Source organism: Arabidopsis lyrata (genome assembly GCF_000004255.2).
Source record: "Arabidopsis lyrata subsp. lyrata unplaced genomic scaffold ARALYscaffold_5, whole genome shotgun sequence".
NCBI classification, from domain to species: domain Eukaryota; kingdom Viridiplantae; phylum Streptophyta; class Magnoliopsida; order Brassicales; family Brassicaceae; genus Arabidopsis; species Arabidopsis lyrata.
The window spans coordinates 10,416,305-10,430,821 of record NW_003302551.1 but is presented as its reverse complement, the minus strand read 5'-3'; the positions used below and the strand labels follow the sequence as shown (position 1 = coordinate 10,430,821).

General features: G+C 34.9%; 3 protein-coding genes and 1 long non-coding RNA gene across 5 annotated transcripts; 1 reads left to right on the top strand and 3 right to left on the bottom strand.

Moving 5' to 3' along the window:
• Nucleotides 1-1,823: 1,823 nt before the first annotated feature.
• On the bottom strand, nt 1,824-5,869 carry LOC9311692 (probable peptide/nitrate transporter At3g43790). Of its 2 annotated transcripts, none has more exons than XM_021026653.1 (18): nt 5,647-5,869; nt 5,468-5,508; nt 5,316-5,376; nt 5,142-5,244; nt 4,949-5,051; nt 4,744-4,797; nt 4,588-4,650; nt 4,453-4,502; nt 4,290-4,365; nt 3,869-4,063; nt 3,601-3,688; nt 3,241-3,326; nt 3,021-3,128; nt 2,882-2,926; nt 2,672-2,760; nt 2,472-2,515; nt 2,252-2,343; nt 1,824-2,050 (listed from the first exon to the last, which is right to left on the bottom strand). In XM_021026653.1, exons 1-17 carry the CDS (start codon nt 5,786-5,788, stop codon nt 2,255-2,257), a joined length of 1,437 nt encoding a protein of 478 aa, XP_020882312.1. In that variant the 5' UTR covers nt 5,789-5,869; the 3' UTR covers nt 1,824-2,050; nt 2,252-2,254. The 2 variants fall into 2 exon arrangements, with proteins under 2 accessions (XP_020882312.1, XP_020882313.1); XM_021026654.1 differs by having other exon boundaries at nt 5,592-5,733.
• A 2,659-nt stretch (nt 5,870-8,528) lies between these two features.
• LOC110228645 (uncharacterized protein Mb2253c-like) lies at nt 8,529-9,861 on the top strand. The gene is made up of 5 exons (XM_021026544.1): nt 8,529-8,642; nt 9,062-9,295; nt 9,367-9,474; nt 9,548-9,599; nt 9,699-9,861. The coding sequence occupies exons 1-5, from the start codon at nt 8,634-8,636 to the stop codon at nt 9,740-9,742; spliced, it is 447 nt and encodes a 148-aa protein (XP_020882203.1). The 5' UTR covers nt 8,529-8,633; the 3' UTR covers nt 9,743-9,861.
• Nucleotides 9,853-10,516, bottom strand: LOC110228646. The gene is made up of 2 exons (XR_002332117.1): nt 10,034-10,516; nt 9,853-9,934 (listed from the first exon to the last, which is right to left on the bottom strand). It is a non-coding gene; the product is annotated as an uncharacterized LOC110228646 (long non-coding RNA).
• Nucleotides 10,517-12,986: 2,470 nt separating this feature from the next.
• LOC110228501 lies at nt 12,987-14,226 on the bottom strand. The gene is made up of 2 exons (XM_021026149.1): nt 13,621-14,226; nt 12,987-13,531 (listed from the first exon to the last, which is right to left on the bottom strand). The coding sequence occupies exons 1-2, from the start codon at nt 13,852-13,854 to the stop codon at nt 13,310-13,312; spliced, it is 456 nt and encodes a 151-aa protein (XP_020881808.1). The 5' UTR covers nt 13,855-14,226; the 3' UTR covers nt 12,987-13,309.
• Between the last annotated feature and the right edge of the window lie 291 nt (nt 14,227-14,517).

Here is a 14,517-nt window from a genome sequence, read left to right as displayed (position 1 = left end):
TATAACTAAATATACCAAAAAAATAGACCATAATTTTTTTCTTGTGCTATATTTTTTTCATGTGCTATATTTTGTTACAAAATATACCTTTCCTTTTGGCAATCATTTGCTTATAAATTCAAATGTTGGTTTTCTTTTTAAAAACAAAATATATCTTTTTCTTTTGAAAAAATATATGACCTTTGATATATATATATATATCAAAGGTAATATATATATATATATATATATAATATGTAATTGAAAGTATGTACCAAATTCATATATATATATATCTTTGTAAACACCACAAATCAAAGCATATATTATGGTGTTTATAAATTAAAGAGAAATAATAGAGAAAAATGAATTTATATACTTTCATTTTGTTAATATAGCAAAATATACATTTTCCTTTTTGCAATCATTTTTTTACCACAATAAAATATTTTTTCCTTCTCGGTTGTTTGAATATTATTTTGTGGTAAAAAAAGGAAAAAAAATATTTTTTTGAAAATATTTTTGGTCACCGTGGTCAACGTCGGATTCCGGCAACCGGTACACTGGAATTTGATGGTTATGGTGTTTGCAACATGACTTATGTTAGTTCGGGGATGTCCGTATGTGATAAAATTAATTCGTGTAGCTAACGAGGCATTTTTAAAGTCTGCATGTGTGACGATGTGATGACGTCTCGTTCGTGTAGCTGATAAACATTTTTCCTTTTTTTTTCTTGTATAATAGTTAATTAGACTTCTCGTAGTCACTTTCGGTTATGTTTCTGGTGATGTGGTTCGAGCCCAAGTGGTGAGTCGTGACCACTCTTGCATTTACTTCTACCAAAACGGTGCATGCATGGTCCACGTCCTAATCGTGAGTCGTGACCACTCTTGTATTTGCTTCTACCCAAATGAAATGTTTAAAAATACATATGGTACTAAAATATTGAAAGAAAAAAAAATAATCTTTGTTAGGATTAGCTGAAATATTGAAAAAAAAAAAAAAAGAGTTATTTAGTTTAATACTTGTAGCAACTACGAGTAAATTGAATGAAGACATAAATAAGACCAAATACAGTGAAGTATAAGTCAATGTTCTTCTTTATCATCTAGTCCTCACATTTTCTATCTTCTAGTATTATAATATTGTTTTTTTTTTTTTTTTTTTTTGGCCTTTTTTCGCTTTCTCCTTTTCCACGTGCAAACTTTATTTTATCAGCTTTTCTAAGAAAATAATGCACAGTTGCTTTTCGTGATTCATTTTTCTCAAAATTGAGCTGTACGCAGACAAAAAATTACTTAAAACAATATATAATATTATTGGCTTGAATTAAATGTATTTGGTAGCAGTGGCGGATCCAGAAGTTATTTTTATCTGGGGCACTATTAAATCTGGGCATAAAAACCGAAATACAAAAACCGATCTGAACCGATTTAAAAAATCCGGTTTTAAAACCGAACCAAATATTCATAAAACTCGAATAAATTCTAAATGTTTCTACCAGAATTACGTGAACCAAACCGAATATTATACTTGAAAACCCGAGATAAATTTATATATCTAAAAATATTAGTTATATTTACTTCTAATTTTATAACAAAACTATTAAATTAACAAAAATATCCAAAATAACCTAGATATCCAAAAATCATAATTTATATTTGCCAAAATTATACAATTGTTTGCAAAATTTAATTAAAGTTGAACAATTTTGTAGGCTTTTTTTTTTAAACCGATCAAAATCCGACACGTGCCGAACTGAATAGTTATAAAATTCGATCGGATAATTAACTCTCATACCCGAACTATCCAAATTTAAAAAACTCCGAAACGAAACCTGAAAGTACAAACCTAGACACAACCTTAATGAATGTGATAAATTTCTAGAAATTATTTTTACATAGAGCATAACCTAATAAATTTGAAAATTACAAATCCTAACTACAAGTGACATAAGCTGAGAAAATGAGTGATGTTCAAAAAATAAAATTTTTTTTTGAGAAAATGAGTATGGGGCACGTGCCCCACCTCTAGTATACCTACGTCCGCCCCTGTTTGGTAGATCCATTACCTGCAAAATGACTTATATGTTTTGACAAGAAAGATATAACACCTTGACTTTGAGTGAACAAATTAGTAAATGATATTTACATATAAACATATGAACATTATTACTCATTCTTTTGGTGCCGAATCATATAGAAACACAACAATTTCTAATGAAGTTTCCCATTTATTCCTCACTATAAGGAGAAAGAGTAATGGCTTTTACCTTTCACTGGATTTGGGAAATGTAAGGTACGAACGTTAGAATCAATCCTACGAGCTGTACCAAGTTCAACACCAAGAACACCATCTCGTCACCTGTGTGTGTAGTTGTTCAAAAAGTAATTAAAACCCTTTCTTGCGGATGAAACCTTTGATGATAATCCGCGGTTTTTTAACCACGGATAAAAAATTAGTTAACATGTATAGGGCGTCAAAAATTTGACCTGGAAGGAAAGTAGCGTCTTGTCTCTTTTGCGCCCATGAGAATCTGTAAGGTTAACAAAACATGGAGAAAGATGAATCAGCAATAGCTAAAAACAGTCCAACAATAACAAAGACGAAGCTTGTCTACATCTTGTAGTTGCTAATAGCATTTGCAAGAATGTGAGTGCCTTTAAAATTTCCAGGATTTGAAAATACTTACAAGACCCCTCCACCGGCAGGGCCAAATGATTTGAATACAGACATTGCGGTCATAGAAATGCCATTAGCAGCACCTCTCTGATTCTGAGGCTACAATGTCAAATTGAAGAAAAGTGAGTCTGAGCCCGGGCAGAGGAAGTTACCGATGTAAAAGATAGAGATAACTATATAAAAAAAGAGGTATGCTAGTACACCAGCCGAAGAACCATACCACGGCTTTGTTCAACATGATAAACAGTCCTGTGACAAGTGAGATCTGCATATATCACGGAAACATATTTAAAATCTTGCTTATTGTTAAATGAGGAGATATGATGTATAAAAGCATCAGGGTTATAATAAAAACTCACTGACAAAGCGTTTTTTAAGATGGATGCAAAATTTATCACCAAATGGAGGGTCACCCCAGAAAGCAAAGCTATATAGGGGTAACACGAAAGCAGCGGTATCAGCAATACCTGAACAACAAGATGTAAAGAAATGAACAAGATGGGATTATTGGACAACCCAGTACTACAATGTCAGAGCAGAGAGCGTCATTCGAAATAAAGAAGCCATATCAAGATTTACCGCAGAAAGACGTATAATCGCAAGGAGTCCAACGGACTTCTCCAACGGCGGGTATACCAAAAGTTGAAACACCAGAAGCCCAAGTCCTGAAAGCATGGTAACAAATCATGATAAACATCCAAGGTAGAGATGGATAGACAATACAGCAACAAACTAAATAAACAGAGTTGAAGAACTGTATACAAAAACAATAAGCAAATCTGTACGAACCATGAAAATGTGAACCCTAAAGAGGATAAATAGATAATTTTTACAACGACTTGTTAAGGAGTGAGCTCGCTTTACAGAGAAATTCCAAATAAGCAGACACAGTTTTCTGGACCAACCCACCAGACAATGTAATGTAAATAGAACATCCACCTGATATAGCTAAAACTTCACCAACATCTTGAGATGAGAAGCTCAATCCTCCATAGCGTCGGTCACTGACAGCCCAGAGTGAGAATATCTTGCAAAGTTATGGAAAAGGGCAAATACATAAGCAAAATTTCCTACGCAAGATTTTAAAAGCTATACTGACACTCGGCAGAGCACCCAAAATATCATATCCTCTATCATAGAATCAATCTAACAGCTACAATTGAAGATACTCCCATGATTGTAAGCAAGTGAATTGTAACTCTCTTACCTCAGAGTAAGCTATCTCTTGAAGGGAAAAGACACAATATACGATGATGATAGCCATCAATGGACGATTTCTCAAGAGACTTGGCTTACTAATTATTTTCTGGTCATCAAGTCCTCCTCCTCTGCTTTCATCATCGTTTAGCTCAGTTGGATTAAGTCTCCCTTGTGCAATTCTACAACGGGTATGAAGTGTTTCCTGTGTATATTTATATTTGTGAGTTAAATATTTGCAGTCTTAGCTTCATTCAAATCATAATATGATCAAGTCAACACACAATAGCTCTGGAATTCATAAGAACTCATTTTATGATCATAAGTATTGCAAAGCTATATACCAAATAATAAAATTTGTTCATGAAAAATATGATTAAGGTTTTTAAACAGGTCATGACAAGTACACTATCTTATGTTAACATACTCACAGGAAGCCACCAGCAGGCGATGAGAACCCCAGTAGCATAGACTGATATAACTAAGCTCGGCAGAAAATATGGAAACCTGTAATACACAACATCAAATCACCTAATGAGGAAACTATTTTTGCTAGCATTTGAAAATGGATGGAGCCAAATAGTAATAAACTACCTCCCAAAAACTGAACTCTGGGAAAATATATTTGGGTACTTTTCTGCAGGCTAACAGAACATGAAACAGAAGCCACGTCAAGCCTAGAAGGAAAGGTATATAAGCTACTAGATCAGATTCTAGAGTCATGCGTACCTGAGCAAGATAGCCTCCAATAGCAGGACCTAGTATCAATCCTATACCTCTCGATGTACTCACCTGAAAAAAATGCAACGGAACTATTTCTCCTCAAGATGAAGTAAACATTGGCAATAACGACGAAATAAAATAAAAAATAGACAAAAGCCTCACAACAGAAAGACTAAGAGCGTTATACTCTTCACTAACGACTTCCGAAGCATATGCCTGAAACATTGTAAAACAGCAAAGAAAACACATTTAGGAAATGCAACCCAACTAACAGAAGAAACCTAACACTTGTGATCATTTTCTTATCTAGAGCAGTCACTTAATAGAAAGACAAAGTGGCATATTATTCCACAGGACTAAAAGTTACCCTTATAACTCCAAGTAGACAATTGAAGCAGCCAAGAAGAAATCTAACGGAAATTGCAAGCCAGAAACTTGTGCTTAGACCAAAGAGGGTATTGAATATGATCCTGAAAAGAGTCGGAAACCTTGTGATAAAAAATCTGCAGGAAAAAAAAAAGAAAACATCTTTACTCTGAGGGAACAAAGTAAAAGCTAACACTGAGAATGTCCCAATCAGAATAATAGGTTTGCGACCATATCGATCAGCTAATTTCCCCCAGAAAATAGATGTCAAAGCTCTTCCAATCATGAATGATGATGCTGAGAAAGTAAAAGAAAGATCAAGATTGGTGTTCAAGCAAAAACAAATAGCCTAAGACAAATAACATTACCAACAAAACCAGCATAGAAACCAATATCTTCTTCTTGTTTTGCAATATGAAAGTCTCTGATCTGCCACAACACATATGTACATTACTGGTCATGTTGAACTCAAACCAAGCTAACTAATGGAGTTAGAAGCAACAACAACAACTAAGCTTACCATGAAATAAAGATACGGAAACAGTGAAGATATTGGGAGAGCTGAAATTCACCAAAAGCTTTGAAACATCAGCATCAGAGAAACAAACAAAAGTACATAATTCGAATCCGAATTACTTGCACACCAAGTGTTTGTAGAAATTCCTAAGAGAGAGAAAGGAAGTATGAGAAATTGTTAACCGGTGCAGAGTGAGACGAGCCAGATGAAGGAGAGGTGGAAGTAAGGGACGCCTCGTTGATCTTGCTTAGTTCGATCAATGATACAACCAGGGCAATCTTCGTTCTTCTCCAACAGGATGGTACGTGACTCATCATCGGCCATGATCGGAACCACTGAGTCGGAGTGGTTGATCTTTTTTTCATTCGAAAATTATTTTAAGTTAAAGGATAATTTTTCGGATGATTTAAGAAAAAATAAAATAAGAAAAGGTTATTCTAAAGGCGCCAAAAAAATGCTGAAATGTGCGACAAATTAAAAAAATTGCTGAAATGATTCTGAAGAACCAAACAGTGCGGCTCAACATTTTTATGGGCTCTAGGGCAAAAAAAAATTTTGGACTCTTAGAAATTTTTTTTTAATATTTTTTGCTGTAAAAAAATTTTCTATGCTATTTTTGTTAAAAATATTAATTACTAATACTAAAAACAATAAATAAAAAATTTTATAGACCTTTCTAAATTTTATTTTTATGTTATAATCTAATTTTTTAATATTTTTTAAAAAATATTTTAGAAAATAGGCCCCTAAATTATTGGACTACGGGATTGGACCCCTGGCCGTCGCACCGCCCGCCCACCCATCTGAGCCGGCACTGGAACCAATTAAAGGGGAAAAACCCGAAAAAACCATGGTTTATTTTTTATTTGGACGTTTAATACCTAAATTTTTTTGATTGGAATAAAAAACACATAAAAATTAAAATATACGATTTAATACCTATAAAAATAAAATATTGTTATTTTCATACTTACGCTTTCATAACAAAAATAAAATTCCAATTTTACCCTTCCAATTAGAATATATCATTAATTTTAAATGATGTGGCAATAATTTTAATTTTATTTGAATAAAAATTTATTTATATATTTTTTTTATTAAAATTATTTTGAGGAATAAAGATGAGATCGAAATTTGCTTATTTCCTTTTTTTCATTATGATTATGCAAAGAAATTCTATGGATCTTTGTGTTTTCATGATGATTAGTGAGTAGTCACTTTTGGGCCTTTGGGTTTAGTAGATTAGGGTGATTATTGATTGATTCAAGATGCTTAGGATTTAATCTTAATAGATCCTTGCTCTCTAGGTGTTTTTAATGCTAGATTAGTCTTGATTAAGCTAGTCTAGATCATAGGAAGTTTCATGCCCGGAAGGTGTTCGATGAAATTCCCGAAAGAACTTAGTGAGTGCTTAGAATTCCTAGCCAATGGAAATTGATGATTAGGGTGTTAGGTGGTTAGTTAGGCTTGGAATTAATGCATATTAGTCTTGTGATTACGGATGGAAGTCTTTGTTAATCGCATGGATTAGTACCATGGAAGTGGACTAATTGACATTAGTGTTCTAAGACTAAAGGATTAGCATTGTTAGATTGATAGAGCATTATGGATTGATTAGTGAACACCCGAATCAATAATCTAAACCCAAAGACTCGCTTTTTATCTATTGCTTACAACCGTTAGTTGATTTCTCGCTTTGTTTATTTTTAAATCTTGTTAGTCTTTTAGATAGCTTTGTTACAAATCAAAACCAAACTTATTATGCTTAGATTTAATGGTAACTTGCATTCTTAGTGTGTTAATGCTTACTCTTTGAGGTTCGATAAATTAATTGGGTGTAATTCACACATTATTACTACGTCACTAACCAAGATAAAACGTTTCCAAAAATCCCCTCTTCTCCTTCTCTCTTACTTTTTTCTTTTTTTTTTCATTATTTTAATTTGTGAACTCCATTGAGATATTCTAAGTTCGTCAATGGAGTGCAATGGTGGTGTTGATAAGAATTATCAACGTTGAAAAGAGTGCAATGGTGGTGGTGTAAATGACCATAATTAGGCCTGGACAAAAAACCGGATCCGATATCCAAACCAAAAAAACTGGGTTGGGGCGGGTTACGGTATTCGGAAATTACCTCATTGGGTAGAGTATTGGTCAACCCATGGGTATCGGTTCGGATCGGGATTACCCGTTACCCATATAGGGTACCCATAAACCCAAAACTGAAGACATATGTGTTTATATACGTATATAGATATAGTCATATAGTCTTATATAATGGTGGAAGATGAGCTTATGAGAGATATTTTTCCAGTCATCACCCATCTATCAACTTCCAACAAGGCTACAATCCTACTTCTAATTCTATCTAGTTCAATGTTTTTGATATTTGGATAATCGGATTTATGTTTTCATATTCATATTCGGGTTTCTCTACTCTTAACTCTTAAGTATTAATCATTGTGACTTTGGATTGGATTTAGATGTCATGTTTATGTTCTATTCTCTTTATTTGATGTTTTGTGCATGTAAAATGGTTTAAAATTTTGGGTAATGGAGAAATATTTCGGGTTTATGGGTAATTTTACCCATTTAGACCCGAACCCAATGGAGACCCTAATTTTTTGGGGTTTTTTCGGTTCTCATACTTATTACTCAGACCGACCCGAACCCAACGATACCCGAACTGGACTGGAACCGAATATTTAGAAATACCCGAATGGGTCGTAAATTCATTACCCATTTAACCCGAACCTGAACATGTTTTACCCGAACCCGAACGGGTTACCCATATGTCCAGGCCTAACCATAATGGTGGCAATTATGTAGCAAGTTTAGTGTTGAAAATTATCAACAGAGTTGATTAATTTTGAGTGGCCACATGGAACACACTGATTGGTTGCTTAGATTGTTGTTCTTTTTCTTTTTACCTCTATTATTTAACATAAATTATATTTTAATAATAATATATTATATATGTAATTGTTCCAAAAAAAAAAAAAAATCCTCAAAAAAGTATATTTACCCCAAAAAAGAATATTCTTTGAGGGCTGTAAACCTAGAAACTTGTACTATATATGCGTCGTTTTTACAAGTCCCAAAGTTGTACAATTGTCATATCCCATCTTGCTCTTAATCTCGCAGCGCAGTGACGGAGACGACTCGAGACATGGACAAGGTAAAGCCGAGATCTCCTCCACTCTGTTTCTGATGTTGAATCTTTCCCTTATCTGTTTAATCATTTTCTTTGCTTGATTTTCTCGATTTTGGTTAAACATGGACTCTAGCTTTTCTTTGTTTAATTGTTTCTTTGCCATCTTGTTTACTTTAATAATAAATAGTTATTAAAAATAGTCGATTATGAAGCTTGAGATACTCAAAGATCGAAATAGAATCTGGAGATCCCGAGATCTCTAGCAGAGATCTGAAGAATGAGGGATTTGTTCTTTGGTGAAACCCTATTGAAGTATTTTTTTTCTTCTGAGGAGAAGCCTTAACTTATTCGTTATGTTCTTTTTCCTTTACATGCCTGATAAAGAGCTTAGATTAGTCCAGTTTTAATGATTTTGTACATTCTAATATAACTGTTTTCTGAAGCATTGCATCATTGAGTTTGATGGAGCTTCGAAAGGAAACCCAGGAAGAGCTGGTTCAGGAGCTGTTCTGCGTGATTCAGATGGAACTGTCATCGCCTCCTACCGTGAAGGATTAGGCACTGCAACAAGCAACCAGGCGGAATATCGAGGTCTGAACCGTGGTTTGGAGGCTGCTCGCGAAAAAGGGTATACACACGTGAAGGCCTATGGGGACTCTGAGCTTGTCGTTAAGCAGGTCAGTTGCCTTACAAGTATCTATCTTCTGTTTACTCTCTCGAAGACCTTCTGATAGCTATCTTGAAACAGACGCGGGGTGAATGGCAAGTCAGACACCCGAGAATGGCAGAGCAGTGGAAGCAGACGAACGAGCTTAAGAGCCAATTCAAGTCATTCGATATCACGCATGTTCCCAGGGTATGGTATTATTGCACAGATCCTTTCATGTTTTGAACAATCGACAACCGCTTGTCTAATTTCCAAACTGCAGGAATACAACTCTGAAGCTGATAGCCATGCAAACAGCGGGACCTATCTCCAAGGTGACTGATTTTTCGCTTGCAATCTGAATTCAATTATATTTCCCAGGGGAATTTAGTTAAGTTTGATCTTGTTTCTGCTCCTCTTTGATGCCCTCTTAGATGGCCAGGTCCAAGAGATTCCAGGCAAGAAGAGCTACTACTGAAGTAGAGAGAGATCTTCATCTTCCACATGCTTTGAATAACATGCTTTTCCTTTTCTTCTTCACTTCAGATAAACATGTTTTCAATCTCCCTTTAGAATTACAAAACAATGTTTTTTTTTTTTTGAAATTATTAGCTAAAATTTACTGCTTTTCTTGGTGGTCACTGGTCAAGAATTATATGATTCACACACACTACAAATTCAAGGAACAAAAGAAAGTAGTCAGAAAGAATTTAGATTCTTGAATCCAAACCCACAAGTGAAATTAGAATATTATGAACAGTGCTTTCACCTTTCTCCTGGTCTTTGGTCCTGTATGGCCAACAATGTTTTCTTCTCACCTGTTCCAGGAGAACCATAAATACAAATCTTTTCTTCTCACCTGTTCCAATGTTTAGCCCAAGAGCCCTTCGCCTCTCATCTAAAAGCATTCCTTTAGCCCATTTCCTCATTGTGTCTTCAGCTCGCGTAAACCAACAATATTTGATAACTCGTCCATCTTGGCTTTTGTCTTACCACATTGCTCAAACGCACTTCTTTTCCTCTGCTCTTGGAGAAACCAGCGCAACAATTCCCGTAACTTCTCACCCCACAAAGATGGATTAAAGGAAACGAGTAGGAAGGAATTTGACCAAAGAAAATCAGCAATTTTGACAAGTCCAAGATCAGAGAAAATCACCTGATTCTTGATCGTATCGAAGAATTGAGCTATTGGTAAAGGCTTCTTTCGTATTATAATGATACTTTAAAATTTGTTTATGTAGATTCATTTTAGTTTTAAGTTTACATTGAAAAAATCATATGATATGTAATATTTTAATAAAGAAAACATGATACTATAAATTGTTAAACTATATAACTTTTTTCATTGTAATTTATATTTATAAAATTTATTTTAGTTATTTATTAATAGTCTATAAAAAAAAATTTATTCCATACTTAGTTGTAAAAATTAAGTTTTAACTTAATTGGCTTCTTCATATTTTGCAGCTTTGGTGTTCTTTTTATAAGTTGTTTTAGGATTATTTTTTTTTGTAGGTTGTACATCTTCAAACGTTTTTTTGTTAATTAAATGTATTTTGAAGTCGATAGCTTATATTCTAATTCAATTCTTTAATTTGGAAAGCCTGCGTAAGAACAGAAGATTTTATGTTTTTCTTAATGGTTTCTGTTGCTACTAAAGTCATTTATATTTGAACATTATGACACACTTTCAAATACATTATTTGAGAAACCATACCTTTTTAAAATACAAAGTAAAAAAAAAACTCAGACATCACATATCTAACAACTTACAATTAGTAACTCCTAATCAAGCCATACCTCACTTAGGCCTCTCACCATCTTATTTATTTGCATACTTATATGCTTTAGATGTAAATATTCTAAAATAACTTTACTATGTAGGAGTCAAACATATGTCAATATAAAGCATAGAAATCCAAACCGATCGACGTTCGAACTTCGAAGTATGTAGGAAAATAACCCCCATGATTGGACACATTTTGTAGTAAGTTCCATGTCCATGGAAAATTTATATTTGATGTTTTTGGCATGACATTACAAAGTTAAGAGTAATGGATACTTATATGCTTTAGATGTAAATATTCTAAAATAATTTTACTATGTAGGAGTCAAACATATGTCAATATAAAGCATAGAAATCCAAACCGATCGACGTTCGAACTTCGAAGTATGTAGGAAAATAACCCCCATGATTGGACACATTTTGTAGTAAGTTCCATGTCCATAGAAAATTTATATTTGATGTTTTTGGCATGACATTACAAAGTTAAAAGTAATGGACCATATATTTTGTACTCAAACGTAATCCACATTCTAATATTGTCAAGTGTCAACACCAATATTTCTTGATGATAGCCAACGTCGATGTTACGCAGGGCAACGATAGGGATTCTCAGGAAAAAGTACATGAAATGGTTTCTCCACTTGATCCATTTACCTACAAAAAAGAAAGATAAGTTAGTGAGATATTAAAGAAATTAGCATTCAACTAACTTGTTAACCACGTGGGTATATGTATGTTTACTGAATCTTTTGGTGGCCTCTTCCACACCCTTCTCTGTTGATGACACATGAATAGAAGTTACTCCCCATGGGTTATCAATATCAAATGTGCATGCTTGATACACCGTTAAAGAGAAAAGTATAAACCAATGTTACATTCTTCACTCCAAAGGATGTATAAAAGTCATAGCTTCCCTAAAGATCATAGGCTCTCGTGTGATTGCAAACCTCCCAGAGCAATCTGAATAAGACTTCTTCTTTGCAAAAAGTGTTGGATAATTGAGGGAGATTGAAGAACAGAGTAAGAGATAATATCTCTTCTCTTTTGAAGAAGACAAGAACGAAATAGAAAACTTTTTATTAAACTGAAACTTGTTGTTTTGTTAAGACAAGACATACACACTTATATACATGTTTACATAACTACTCCACTTAACCGTTGGTAACAGTTGTAACTTCTCCGACAAGTTACGTCTCTTACTCACACCCGTTCGTGGTAAGTCACATGTAACACATTAGATCCGTTGCCTTTACATACAAACTAACACATATGATATTAGAAGATTTAATCATGGACTCAATTCTAACACTCCCTCTTGAGTCCTTTGATTAAATCCCTAGTTTCAATCTAGGGATTTCAATCCCATAGTTTCTTCTTCGCCTCTGGTGCCACTTCTCTGGTCAAATCCCTTTCACGAAGATGGCATAGTTTACTAGTAAGCTTTCCTTGTGTCTCCCTCTTGATCGCATGCTTCATTCATCGGTTTTCCTCTTTCTTTTCTGCAGATGCTGTGAAGTTGAATCTCTATATCCTTTGGATATCATTTTAAAAACACTCAACAGATTTCTCGCTAAACCCGGAATTAGAAACACCTCTTTGATGATCTTCTCTTCTTGGCTTGTCATCACTTGGATATTTCCCTTTTCCATGTCTCATCATTCACGTTTGATGATGATCTTTCTTCAACTGCACTAAACAGTATATGACCCTCATCATCTGTTTCTTCTAGGCTTAGGTACGCTCTCTCGGCCTTCCTAACCTTTCTTCACCACGTGCCCTGGCTTGTTACGTGCAGAGCACCTTCTTTGCTACTTGTATTTGACGTTCCACACTGTTGAGATTTCTCTTTCCCACAAGGCTTCTCCTTTGTCACCTTCAAAATTTTTTTTTTTTGTGATCCTTTGTCACTTTTTCGTCGGCTGTCCTTGCAACATTCTTTCACTCCCTTTCTCTTAGGTGAGCTTTCTTTTTATTCCCTTTTTGTGTCCTCTTGATCACCAAATATGTGATCCTTTGATCACCATCACGTCTCTGTAACTTCTTGTGCGTGAATCTTCTCCACGTCTTCTTCGATTGTCTCTACAACAACCCAATGCTTCCTTTCCCTCTTAGGTAAGCATCTCTCCTTTTTGCTTGGTGTCTTCCTTTGATCACCATCACGTCACGTAGACGTCTTGTGCGTGAACATCGTCACGTCTTCTTCGGTGTCTTCTTTTGATCACCATAACGTCTCCATGACGTCTTGTGCGTGAATCTTCTTCACGTCGTCTTCGGTTTACTCTTCAACCGACTTATGCTCCATTTTTCTCCGAGGTAAGCATCCTCTTGTGCTCCATTTTTCTCCGAGGTAAGCATCCTCTTATGGTGTCCTCTTTTGATCACCATCACGTCTCGATGACGTCTCATCAGTTCCCTTGAACCTTTTTGCTGAGTAGCCTTGCACTGTTCTCCCAACAGAAGCTTACTCCGTGTTGCAGTGTTCTTTACAATTCAACAACACCTTTTGATACTAAGCCTTGCTCTGTTTCTTACACAGGCGGCTTCCTCCGTCTTGTTTCAGTTGACTCCTACTTCGGATTCTCAACTTCATCAAGTGATGTCTTCTTTGCATCCTTGAACTTCACCAAGACCTTGTTGAACAAAGTTTCAGAATTCTCCTTCCACAACTCCAAATCCACATCCGTTTTCTCCGTTGCCTTTAGAAAAGATTTCCTATCTTCTTCATCGCTTTTGGAGCCTTCTTCTTGAAGGAAATGCTTGTGAATACGTTTGTGAAGGTTGATGGTACCCTCTCTTGTCACCATCAATTTTTTTCTTCCTTCCCTGTTTCTTCTTCTTCTCCTTTTTTTTTCTTTTCGGTTTCTCACCGTTAATTTGTTGTCTCCATCTTTCTCTTCTTCTCGCAGCGGAATTTTTTCTTATCTTTGTTTTACTTGGACAGGCTCCAAGACCAAATAAGCTCTGATACCATGTTGGATAATTGAGGGAGATTGAAGAACAGAGTAAGAGATAATATCTCTTCTCTTTTGAAGAAGACAAGAACGAAATAGAAAACTTTTTATTAAACTGAAACTTGTTGTTTTGTTAAGACAAGACATACACACTTATATACATGTTTACATAACTACTCCACTTAACCGTTGGTAACAGTTGTAACTTCTCCGACAAGGTACGTCTCTTACTCACACCCGTTCGTGGTAAGTCACATGTAACACATTAGATCCGTTGCCTTTACATACAAACTAACACATATGATATTAGAAGATTTAATCATGGACTCAATTCTAACAAAAAGCACTTAAAGATCATCGAAAGTTTTTCCGTCCAGTATTTTGGCAGGTACGAAGGTAGGCAAAGCTGTCATGGTTAGTTTTCTGAGTGGCTTAACAACGATTTGGTGGTGACGGTTGTATTACGGAGACGCAGTCACGCATATTTTATAGGATCTGGGAGGAGGGGTTATCAAT